This window comes from Notolabrus celidotus, chromosome 13 (assembly GCF_009762535.1).
Source record: "Notolabrus celidotus isolate fNotCel1 chromosome 13, fNotCel1.pri, whole genome shotgun sequence".
NCBI lineage: Eukaryota > Metazoa > Chordata > Actinopteri > Labriformes > Labridae > Notolabrus > Notolabrus celidotus.
Window position 1 is genome coordinate 15,872,106 of NC_048284.1, and position 13,388 is coordinate 15,885,493.

Consider the following 13,388-nt stretch of genomic DNA (forward strand, 5'->3'; position numbering starts at 1 on the left):
TTTTCAGGGGGGGAGATTATCTACCCCTGAACTAAATTTAGACCCTGGTTTCTCCGGTCCAAACGCACGTAGTTCAGGGGTAAAGTCCCTAGTTCTGGGGTAAAGTCCTGCGGTAGAAAAACACCTATAATGTGTTCTTAAAAAAAGAGTGAAAAAAAAACGCCATCTACAGCCGGAGTAAACCTGGAAAAACACCAACCAATCCCTGCCATCAGGATCCAAAATATGTAACCAATCAAATCCTGTCCTGCCATTCTGCCCGCCTCCTGCATGTACATTTCATGTTTGTTTCTTAAAAGACAAACAATGTGCTGAGGACCGGTTTTTAATCAGTCACGATCATATGGTCGCGAAGCAGCGGTGCTCGTGCATGTAAGCCTCTTTAACATTGGTACATTTTGAAAAACTTTCAGGACCTCTGCCCCCAAATTTTTGTGAAGTCCTCCCTGTCCCCCCTTCTGGGAATGGGTCTCAGAAAGCAGGGCATTGCATCAAAAGCACGCTGTGAAAGCCTCAGTGTGATGTCGACAACATAATGGCAGACAGAGCAACAGAGACCTGTGCTAATATGACAGTGGTTGCATTTCTATTCATGGTTGGTGTAAATAGACGGCGCCGACGTCTTTATCGTGCTGTTGTTAATTCTTCTCCTTCAAACTTGGGTGTTGTTGTTCATTGGGTTACGAGCCACTCTGCCCGTTTCGCATGAGTTAGGCGTTATCACCCCCACCCACTCAATCCCAGTGTATTTTCCAAAGACTTCCTGCTGTGTTCCCACATCAGGTCACCCTGACTTCTTGCAGAAAGGCTACTTTGTTCTTGAAGGAAGAATTCTGGGTTAAGCCAAGGCATAAAGAAGTCAGCTCTTTGCATACAACTTTCAAACACAACTTGGGGAAATTCCCAGAAGATTGATGTACATGTGAACACAGCTTCTGTCTGTCTTTACTAAAATACAACAGACGCATTTCAACATAAATATGAACATTCGATTTTAAAAATTATTTTAGTTATTTATTTTTTAATTATATTTATTTTTTGTTTTGTTTCATTTTTTGTCTGTTTTCTTTTTTGTATCTTATTGTCATTATTTGTGTGTCTTGAGTGTTTGTAAAAACTAATACATTTCAAATCAGCAAAAATAACAAGACGCATTTGTACAAAAATATTTGAAATATCTGTCAACACTGTTGCCTGGTTAGATGAAGTAGTTTACAGCTTGTAAACCGAATGAACAGAAACAGTATTCTTTCAGAGAACACTTTTCACAATTGTCCATCACTGCAGCTTTTAAGCTCCTCTGAGGAACTTTTGGTTGTTGCCAATTTTGCCACTCCTGGTAAAAAGAATAATGTTGTGCTGGTTTTGTCCAAGCGGCAACCTCAGGTCTAAAAATATGAGTCCAATGCGGTAGTGCTAAAAACTGCAGTTCATTAAGGATCCGCTTGAGGCTTGCTCCGGAAGTACCAGAAACCACATACACACCAATTCAAAAAAGGCGATCTTTACAGCAGAAATAAACATGTTTACAGTCTGGTACAAAAGGCGAGTGTAGTCTGGATAGCTCATTTCTTGCTCGGCATACACTGTATGGGGGGTGAATATTTTTCTAACACGGCAATTTCGAAGATATTGAGATTACGAGTCTTCCAATGAGAGGCACAGCTGACTTGATTGACAGGCGGGAACACTGTAGCTGTAGCTGTTGGCAAGGAGGCCAAAGCCCGCCTCTTTACGTAACAATCACTGGACAGCAGAAATATTGCTGCTGCCGATGATTGGCCTCAAAACAACACTTCAGAAACAAATGGGTGATGTCACGGATACTACATCCATATTTTATACAGTCTATGGTTTTGTCGTGTATTTGTGTAATTGTTGTTTCTTCATGGAAATATTCTGCTCCTCTTAAGTAGTCAAATGTACTACTCATGAAGAATATTTGCTGTGGAACATGTCTGAAAATGCTTCAGTAAACCCCTTTTTACCCTGCATCGCTGCTCTGAGACAACAACAAGTAAACGACTTATTGATCTTATTGATGGTCTTTTTTGCCTTTTAGAGGCACCAGCATGAATTTCAGTCTGTTTCATAACCAGCTAAAAACTCCTCACTGGAGCTTTAAGCTGAATTGTTCAAAGAAATGTCAGCTACTGGGAGGTGTTAGCTCTGTCTACAGAACAGGTGGTTTCATGAATGTTTGGATGCATGTCCTAGAAAATGAAACTGCCTGTAGCTTCAGGCATTGTTCCCTCTGAGGAAGTGTTAGCAGCTGATGCTAGGAGTTCTTGTGCTAACGCTGAGAGAGAAATGCTTTCTGTCTATAACTGACAGAACTGAGGGACTGAGTTTTGAGTCACCAGTAATTTTCATAAAAGTTTTGACATTTCTTTCAGCGCTGTGGTTGATTTGGAAAGCAGATTAATAAAAATTGGTATGTGATTGAAGAAGTAGCACGTGGGAGACAGGTGGGTGCAGGCATGTACAGAAAGATTTGGTTTGAAAGGTCATTTTTGATGACAGGTGGTGGGATTTCTTCTGATTTGCACATAATGTGGGTCATATCTGAGGTTGTAAATCTCAGATACATGCTGATTTTTAACCCCCTGTAGGTCATGCTGGACTCTTTATTTATTCCTGATTGGTGTATTTTTGCTTCAGTGATTAAAAAATGATATAAGGCAGTTTTTGAGGAATGGTTACGTGTCTTTAATTACATAAGATCATTTATATTATTTGCTCAAAGTGGTAACCTTAAGCCAGATTGTGACCCACAGAAACCCTGATGTCCTGTCTCCTGTGTTCTGCTTGTTGTAGTTGCATCACCAGTTAAAGCTGTCATTTCAATCAATACAAGCCCACGCTTCCTACTCCATTGCATGCACACAAGACCCCCTCTCCTGATTGACATGTACGAACGATGACTGACTTATCATCGATTTAGTGTCTGCATCTCTTATTCAGCCTAATTTTCTATACCCAAACTATTTGGCTGTGACATTTCAATGTAGCTGTGGTGCCAAGTCCCAAAAACAGGAAATGAGTCATATCTCCTCATCATTTTGTCGGATCATGATCAAAATTGTTCTGTGGGTAGATGAGACCTCGGTGTACCTGTGTGCAGTGTACCCTGCTTGATGTGCCTGTACTTGGCCCAAAGAACTGCAGCTTGCAGCTCTATTCTGCTTTGAATTATTTTTATCTCTGTGACAGCCAACAAATCCCTGGTTCTGGTCTCAGCCGTATGTGGTTCCACTGAACAGGGGAGGATTATTTATGGGTGGTAGACATGCTAATAAGGCTGATCTCCTGTTTAACAGGATGAAGACACAACATAATGCTTATTCAAATGAACAATGTTATTTCAGACAAGGAGCTCCTATACCAACAAGTCCGCAGATGATGTTGTGACTTGACAAAGATAACAGCGTGAATTTTCTCAGCTGAAAAACGTAATCATGAGACTTTGTGTCAAGTACCTGCTGTGCTCTTTACTAAAAATAAATGAATGCCATCAAGAAAAGAAAAGAGTGCACAAGTGCAATGTCTGATGACACCAAGTGGAAAAGATTCTGTTCATATTTTACTTCCTTTAAACAAAATGAGTACTTTCATAAAAGATTTAACACCTTGAATTTTCTATTTTTATAACTCAACTCTTAGTCAATCTCTACAAGGATGTATGTTACATCTCTTTCCATGACTTTCTCAGCCAATCCAGCCCTGGCAGATGGCTGTACACAAATGAACCTGGTTCTGCTCGAGGTTTCTACTCATCAGAATAAGTTATTTCTTACCATTGTTTTTTTTGTGTTTTTTTTCAAGTTATATTTTGAGCATTTTTGCCTTTTATTGATAGGACAGCTGTAGAGAGACAGGAAATGTGGGGAGTGGAGAGAAGACATGCAGCAAATGGTCGCGGCTGGGAGTTAAACAAGCAACCTCTGCGATGAGGACTGCAACCTCTGAACGTGGGGCGCTTAGACTGCTGGGCCACCAGAGCCCCTTTCTTACCATTGTTATCAAGTGAGGCCAAGTGATTACTCATACTGGGTCACCTGAAATAACAAAAAGGAGTATATGGTCTAGACCTTTTTGTGAAGCATCCTGGGATTCCTTTGTTTCCATTTGGCGCTTTATAAATAAAACTGAATGATTGAGACATTCAGTTACAACGGTCACCAGAAGGTGCTCAGGTTAGCCTAGGTTCAAGTATAGCATTGAGTTCACTGCACTGAGCAAAGGAGGAACCTTAGACAATCAATCTTTGTTAGTTGACTCATAAGCTGCCATGAGCTAGGGTATAGCTAACTAAATCATCAGGTCATCAGCATATCAAAAATCCTTGGAATCCTAGCAGTATCACTTGTTTTCTGTCCTCAGCCTTCAAAACTTTGTTAGAACTTGTAATCTAGTTTGTTTTTGGTTAGGATTTAAAGTGACAGGATTTTGTGTTTCATTTGAGAGTGGGTTTTCTTGGATGGGGTTGAGCAGCTGCCCTTTTTTTACACCCATTGTCTCCTGTTCATGTTAAGTTTGGGAGTTACATTTAGTTAATTTTTTTCCAATTTGTTCTTTACAGGTTAAGTACATTTGTAAAGAGAAGCAGTTTGTTTGTTAGTTCTTAAGGCTATTGTTCGCCTTGAGCCATTACATGCTTAATTTTACTGATATAGTGAACTGTAGGGGTGAGCCCGACTAAGGATTTGCTTAGTCGAATCTGATTCATCAGATTTTGCCCATAGTCGACGAATAGTCGAATGTTTGTTGTTTTTCCTTACTGACCCAAAGTCTGCATGATGGTGACCGCATGACAATATTACGCATAACCCTTTGCAATTAAGAGACTTGTAGCTTAAAGTAAAAGGGACAACAGAATATCATAAGTATAAAACTTAGATTTTTTAAAACTATATCACACGCAAAAACAACGAGGTGATGGAGAGAAAACTCAAATAAGGCCACCATCCATTAAACATGGAACAACGCGCCGTTATAGAATAAGGAATCAGGAGATATTTAAACAGTGTTTGCACAGCGGAGAGCAGCGCTGCGGAGGGTAGTTTGTCCAACTTAAGGCTAAACATTTGTATAATGTTCAAAATCAAACCTGAACCAGCTAAAGTGTTTTTAAATCTGTTAACAGTACCTTTTAAAACAGTCATTCATCTCGTCTTTGTCCTCTTGAGTCTTTTCAAACTGTACGTGAGGAAAACCATCATGTGTACGGGCAGAGGTGCGCTCCTTGCTTTGTTGACTGTAAATCCTGTCTTTGAGAATATCCTCTCTGATGGCGTGGAGGTGGATGGGATGCTATGGATTGTTTTTGAGGCTTCAGACAGCTTTGGGTATTCCTGCTCGTTCTTTTGGCCTCGTACAGTTTTTGTGTGGTCCGGTAATCCTTGATCTCACAGCCCTCTTCATGAAGCTGCTCCTCATCTTCATCACTATTTTTAGGATCATCTGAAGTTTTATTTCCTGACATTTTGAGCTACCATGAACGTAGAAAGATTTAAAGGCCAGCTGGGGTACGTCTGCTCCACAGGTCCCCGCTAAATGGTCCACCTTTAATTACCAGGGGAGATTTAATTACCACTTTAAGGAGATTTAACACTTCAAGAGCTGTTCTCTGAATTACATGAAATAAGTCTATATTTATATCAAAATAGGCTAAATGAGACACTATTTTTTTGGGAAACAGGAAAATAATATAAAATTAGACATTGAGCACCCCCATGGTTTGAATGGAATGATCCACGTTTCATATGCAAATATTCGACTATGAGATTGGCAGTCGACTAAGGCGCGTTAGAACGAATCGTTGAATATTCGACTATTTGGGGTCACCCCTAGTGAACTGTATTGATTCTAATGAGTTGCCTTTATCAATCTGAAAATCAGATGCGTCTATGGGTTGGGGACTGGGGAGGGGACATTTTTAACTTTGTCGCTCACCTACCCCCCTAGACAACTGGATAGCATCATGCATTATAACACATGTTTTGAAATTGAGTTTATTTCACTCTAGTTTTGTGGTGTTACATTTTTGTTAGTAATATTTTCTTTCAGCCCTGGAACTCAAACCAATTTATTTTATAAATTATGTTAGGGTTGTGCAATTTCTTGATAGTTACCCAATCTGGACATTGGAGATCAACACATAGTCAAAACTGGACTTATTGTGATACAAGAGAAAAGTTATTTCCTGTTAAAAAAAAAGAAGGGATGCTTTCTCGTCCGGACTGTGTAGATTTTACCTGCTAAATGAAGGCCCATGTTCTTTCACCAATTTTGATGCAGCCAGATGAAGCTCAAGCTAACTGTTAGCTAGCTTCCCTCAGATTGATTGGTGCTAATTTAGTGGTAAAAAAAAACACTTCAGGATTTGTTTCGGATTCAGGAGAAACATGTTGCAAACAGAGGTGTTACATAAAACATGTACAGCAGATAGACTTATCTACTGTGTGTAAAAGCTAATGTGCACTCCTTTATGTATCAATGTTTATCGCACTTCATATTGTTATTTACGGTGGCCCTGAAGTGAAAATCACTACGGCAAATCAGAAAACACTGACAATTCAGAAAACACAACCACATTAACCAAACGGGAAGATCAACGACGAGTCTTATCCCCCGAGGGTACCAACTTCATCCAGTTTGGTTAATGTTGTTGTGTTTTCTTAATTGCCTAAGTGTTTTCTGATATGCCGTTGTGATTTGCACTTCAGGGCCACTGTAGTTATTGCAACATTAAACCGTGTTAGTGCACAATGTTTATTTTTCTCACCATACAGGCCTCAACAATACACAAAGACTGGTCGACTATTTTCTTTAACTAACTACTACTATTCTAAAGTTGTGGGCAGTCCCACTAAGAAGTTGTTGATGTACAGTTAGTAGAGTCATTTTATCTTCTGTTTCACCGCATGGCTGCTCTACAACTGATCAGAGCAGCATCTGAAGGTTTTCAGGGTGCTCTATAGTGAAAGTGATTATGATACCACTTCCCTGATCTCACTTCCTCTTCTACAAACCATGTTGCTGATGTTTCGTCATTCTCCTCTAACGTTGATTAATACACATGATGACAAATCTATTACCGGAAAAATGCCCAACACTCTGGCTGCAAATGTTCCTTTGAAATGATGTAATCATCTTAACCAAGCTCTGTACGTGGGCTGAGACTCATTTGTCCACATTAGCAGCATGGTATACATATTTTTCCAACCCACGTGCAGAATGTAAGAGCATGGAAACACACTCCTGCTCTCTTATCCAGGCTCTGAGGCAGATCAGACATGTGGCAGGCAGTTAGTTGTCAGGGAGTTGTCAGGATGTAGTCAGTTGCAAAATTGGATTTCAGTTTGGATCACAAACAGCTTACCTCACTTTATTTTGTATTGTTGGTCAGAGTGGACCACACCTATCTCAGACATTCCATTGTGTTTAGAACAAATGTGTTGAATTTCATGTCAGTTTTGTAGTGACGTGTACGCCCCTCACAGTAGACCCTTATCTCATTATCTGAATATCTGAGTGTGTTTAAACAACAACATGTAAACAGTAACTTTGTTTGTTTACAAAGAGATCATTGTCAGCCTGCTTCACCAGAGTGTGTTCCCTCTTTTTATTTGCCTTGCAGTAACAGAATGGGGCGACGACGTGCGACCCATCTCCGAAGAAGAAGCCATGGTCATCGTCAACCACCAATCCACAGGAGACGTGTGCACCCTTATGATGTGCCTGCAAGACAAGGGCACGGTAAGAACGGAGAGAAAATGTGTTGCCTCATTGTATCCTGTTTTGGAAATCCAAAAATAAAACAGGGTTGACGGGGGTCACATCAGTATAAATAAAAGCCGTGCAGTATTTTGAACCTGCAGGGTACTTGGCACCATTTGTAGTGTGCTGAAAAGGCTGCTGTCTGAGCATGTTTGTAGTCTTTGTCATTGCAAATAAGGAGTTCCTTGAGAATTGCACACATTGCTCTAAAAGCCCTCGAAGCCTTGCTTAAGAATGTGTGTTTAAAAGATGTTTGTCAAAGGTTAGCCAGTATCTCCACTGTCTACTTCTTCAACCAAATAAAAGATGTTCAAGGTTGAAGTGTTTATAAGAACAAGTCCAGTTCAAATAAAAAGGCGAGGTATCGAAGTTGTAATGTTTGTGCATTCCAGAGTCAATACAGCAGGAGGGAGTTCTGTTTTTAGATCAGGAGAGCGCCACAGTGATGGGATGATGCGTTTTTCCAGTCAAAACAGTCAACACAGAGGCAGACACTGGGGCAGATCAGTGCTGTGGTTTTACTGCATTCAAATCACAAAGCATGAGTTTGGAGCGTCCACCGGAGTTTTCTCAGACAGGACGACAACAGATGTGCAAGGACACGAGCGGTGGCTGCTTTGCATTCTTTCACACTGATCATTTTCAAAATGAGAGGAAGTGAAACTTTACTCAACCGTCTTACATAAAAAGAGATGCGTCATGCAGACTTGACATGTACAATAAATGTTCTGCAGCATCTGTGTTGCATAAGTGGATTAGGGATGCACAAAATTAATCGATTATCTATTAATTGATTGTTACAACACATGTTTTAAATTTTACGTCATGTGGAACAAACATCATGTGGTCTCATATTACATTCAGCTATCAGGGAGGTGTTTTAAGTTTAAAGCATGTTTCGAAGTAAATCAGCTGTTAAAGGTGTTGCACATAGCGGAGACGCTCAGCTGGCGTCTGAGGCTGAGTGACAGGTCTCCACGTGCGCTTTTTAAAAGAGGATCAATACACAACAACAATAACAACACGGACACGAAGGTTGACAACTTTAAACAGGACATTTCCCACCTTTAGATACAAAGCCAACAGACTGGTGGGAACTGCTTGTACGCTATGTTTGTAGACCAGCAACATCAGAGCCGTCTGGGCTTTTCTGCAGCTGGACTGATTATGACCCGGTTGCGCTCCTGGCTGACACCTGACCGAATACACGTGTTTATTTTTCTCAATAAGAACGAGTAGACAGAAAACTGGACACTGTGAGTCTGAAGTACTTTTTGTTTGTATTATGAGCCTTCACTTTATAAGATTATGTCCGCAGAGAATATTTTTATGAGCCTGATCGTTGATAATCAGTGTTAAACATGTACCAGTATTCAGTACCGTCAGTTATATGCCTTTTGTTGCTGTATAAAATATAATTTAGGGGGAAAAATGTATTTGGCCTTGTTTTTGACATAAGAATAATAATGTTTTTGTCATTGATTAATCAATAATTGATCGTTAACATTTCCAAAAATCGATCACAGAAAATACTTAAAATGTGCATCCCTAAATTGGATACTAACATACTATCGTCTGTTATATCAAAGAGTACTACTACTTTTAAACAAGCAGCTTACCTGAGAGGAAACTGTTGCATTCATGCAGGGATATCGACACGCTTTGCAGAGTTCACCCCCAGACCTTGGTGTCAATCACTTTGTGTCAACTGATCAATGTGGTTTCTCTAAGTGGTCATCAGGTTTTGTTGGTCAGCTGATTGTTTAATTGTGGTGGGCATGAGTACTAAAGTAGTTTAGGATTTTATATTTATACATGATTGCCTTCAATTTCTAAAAATGCTAACTGCACAGCTGTGTTAGCTACTTGATTCTGATTTGTCAACATCCCTTGACAAATTCTGAATATCAAAGGTGATTCTAGGGACAACCGGATCACACATATCAAACATATCAACGTAAAGAAGTTCCAGCACGCCATTTTTACTTTTCACGATCTCACCTCTTCCTGTTGACAGTGTAAAAAAAACTAGAGTTCATAATAGTGTCAGTAAACAATAGTGAGGGTATTTCCCAACCACAAAACCTTCTACTGGTGTTTAACGGCGTACCAATCACCAGCAGAGAAAAGGGGACAAGGAAGTGGTGAAACGGCACAGAAGGAACCAAAGTGAAAGAGATAAGAGAAAGAGAACCACATCGAGATAACAGACCAGCCTGAAACTGTAACACAGTATCAGTGTGGGCAGAGTTACAGGACTGGTTGAGTTAAATGCTCACAGAAAAGTTACAGGGAAGAGAACGTGATACAGGTGCTGCTGTCAAAAGCTGAAAAGTGTGTCACCAATTTTTTTGGAGGGACAACAGTCCATCTCTCATCACGTCATACTCCTGCTATGTTAGCATGCTCCAGTGCAGGGATGTACATTTTAAGTATTTTTGTCATTGATTTTTGGAAATGATAACGATTAATTATCTATTAATCAATAAAAAAACATTATTATTCTTGCGTGAAAAACAAATAATAAAAATAATGATAATAATAATAATAATAATAATAATAATAATAATAATCATACATTTTATTTATATAGCACCTTTTAAAAATATGTTTACAAAGTGCTTTACAGAGTGCAAGACATACCAAGTGAAAACACTAAAGCACATGACAAAGGTAAGGAGAGTTAAAATGAGTTAAGTAAAAACAATAATAAAAATCATGCAGAAATTCAAAAGTCAGTGATTATTATTAAGAAATAGAAGCACATTTCAAAAAGTGTTTTTTTAAAAGAGATTTAAAAAAGTCAAGGATGTGGCTTGCCTGATCTCCTCCGACAGGTCATTCCAGAGTGATGGGGCCCTGACTACAAAGGCCCGGTCCCCTCTGGTTTTTAACTTTGCCCTTTTGAGTTCCAAGAGGGACCTGCCGGGGGATCTCGGGCAGCAGTTGGGGACATACATTTTAAGGCATTCACTTAGGTACTCAAGTGGTGTCAGCCGGGAGCGCAACCGGGTCACAATCAGTCCAGCCATAACAACAAGGTTACCAAAGTGCTGCACAAGAAATACAAACAGTAGAAATAAATGATGGTACAATTTTAAATACAGTAAATGAAAAGACAAACAGAGACCAACACAAACTCTCATGCTGTATTAAAAGCCAGGGAGTAAAAATGAGTTTTAAGACGTGATTTAAAAGTATCCAGGGTGGGATATATGAGTGTTGCTGCTTATCTTAATTGCATTGTTTGATATTGTAACAACATTGATAACCTAACGTACAGACGCGCAGAAATGGCTGTTATTCCTGGTAAATATTGTCTACAGCAGAGCTCAGTCCAAAAAAATAATAAAGGCATCACAGTGGAGAAAAGTGTTATCCGTCAGTGTAGAGTCTGCCACTTTTCTCTCAAAGTTTCAATTATTTGACTCCGTCTTCACAAAGTGAAGGTCTCAGTCCTGCCACTCAAACCATCCTGGAGGCTGGCTGTGAATTTCTCTGACGACAGGGTCATTTGTGTTGTTGTTGTTGTCTTTTTTTTTGTTTGTGGTCTGGCTGAGGCTGGCACTGCACCGGAGCTGCAAAGCTGTGCTACAGAAAACATGTTGTCATGATCCGCCTCAACAACTGCATCCCTGGCCCGGTTTATCCTCTTAGCAGTGAAAGGACAGTAAGCCAAAGCTGCGTCAGTGCAGGTCACGAGGGTGGAAGTGCTCAGAGGGGCTGTGAATCAGTTCGGGGCACAGGAACCAAAACAAAAGTCACCTACTGTTGTTCACCAAAGAATGTGGTTGAATGCAAAATAATAATGGGTTGGTGATACATCTTTAATGCGTCTCCTCCTCCTCTTTTTTTCAGGTGGTACGAAAAATGATGTGGCTGATGGACCATGTGTTCAAATACACAAACTTTGGCCTAGTATCCCTGATCCATGGGGACTTTTTCATCAGACAGGTAAGAGAAACACATACGGTCTAACTGTGGGGGTTTACTTTAAATACAGTGAAATCTTCCAGGTTGTATTTTAATGTTTGGATTTAATGGCACACCTGAGAAGTTACATATTAAAACACTCCACAGTAAAACTATAAACAGCCGGAGAGATGACTAGAAAGGCTACATCAAAATCTGATGCTTGAACATAGATCATCATTTCCCCTCACTTTGTTTGTCCTAAATGTCTCAGGTTTGTTATGTAAACCTTGAGGCAACAGCCCAACTCTTTCAACATCCTGGCTACATCAGCTTGTTTTACTGCTCTCTTCAAAAGAGGAGTTGCTCCCATCTGCTTGTCCCAGCTGGACAATAAAAATGTTAGAGGACTTCTGACGGCCGTGCTGTCCTCTGATAGAGGAATAACACCAGTGGAGAGTAGAGTAGGAGGGCTGAGCAGCCCGGGCCAGGTCACACTAACCCTTTATTGCAGGGCAGCTGGAACAGAGCGGTGTCCTCTGAAAAGTCTACACATGGAGACTAGACAGGATTACTGCCAGGCAGGGAGTTCCTAGAATATCCTTCAAATCTAAGAGGTTAATTCCAGAACAGAGTCCAGCAAAAACTCTGACCTGACATTTTGTAGAGAGTAATGGACAAACAATTACATAACAGTCATCAGACTGACAGACTGTAATTGTAATGCAGATTGAAAAAAAATACATGACATCAGTCTGATTACTGCAGACAGCAGGCCCAGCTAGCATTTGCCAGACAGCAAGTCCAGACATGCTAACCAAGTCAAATGTGTAGTTGACTGCTGCAGCTCCCATTTCAAAGTCAAATCAGGGTTCCCATGCGACCTGGAAAACCTGGAAAACAGTTGACCAGTTTTCCAGTGCTGGAAAACACCTGGAAAATGGGAGATAAAATAAAATGTCCTGGAAAATCACATTTTGTCCTGGAAAATGATTCCATCATGACTGCATGCGACATGATTAAAAAAACACATCCCCATTCATTGAAAGCTGAGAAATCGGGGGTATATTGTTTATGTTTTATGGTAAATTAACCTTGTGGAGTGCTCTTTTGATTCAAAGAGTCCTGTATTTAAGTTAAAGAGTGACCAGCAGAATCGGGCAGAGAGCTCAGAGGTCTGTGCCTCACAACTTTCCCTGCACTGTAGCTAGTAGGAGTGCAAACTCCTTATCGTAAAAACAAACAGAGCGACACAGCTGCACAGAAACTGCACGTTATAGACATCGCTGATCACAATAGACATCGCCACGCAGGAAAACAGTTAAAACTTTTTTAAATCTCTGAGAGAGATTAAAACTTCACTGGAAATGTCCTGGAAAATGATCTTTGGAAAAGAGTGGGAACACTGCAAATACAATATATTTTAACAACACACAAAGTGTTTGATAGGTGACCACTACGAGTGAGGCAGAGTGAGTTAAACATCCTGAGTCAGGTGACAGGGGTGCGAAGAGTGTAACTAGGGCTGGGCGATAAAACAATAAGTGATAATTACACCAAGCCTCTAATTACACCACCCAAATACTGGAAAGGGAGGGGGCGCTAATGCACTTTAAACGCTAGTTGCCACCCAACATTAAAGAGAAGAAGAAGACAAACAGCCAATCATGTTGCAGGGATAGAAGTATGCAGGC

The 13,388-nt window shown here is 40.3% G+C and overlaps 1 protein-coding gene across 2 annotated transcripts in view; it reads left to right on the plus strand.

Annotated features, from left to right (window-relative positions):
- lpgat1 (lysophosphatidylglycerol acyltransferase 1) overlaps positions 1 to 13,388 on the plus strand; it is a 78,692-nt gene that overhangs the window by 20,590 nt on the left and 44,714 nt on the right. For both annotated transcript variants that reach the window (XM_034699900.1, XM_034699901.1), the window contains 2 exons: positions 7,643 to 7,761; positions 11,641 to 11,736. In XM_034699900.1, coding sequence (XP_034555791.1) covers positions 7,643 to 7,761; positions 11,641 to 11,736 — 215 coding nt within the window. The remainder of the gene's footprint in view (positions 1 to 7,642; positions 7,762 to 11,640; positions 11,737 to 13,388) is intronic.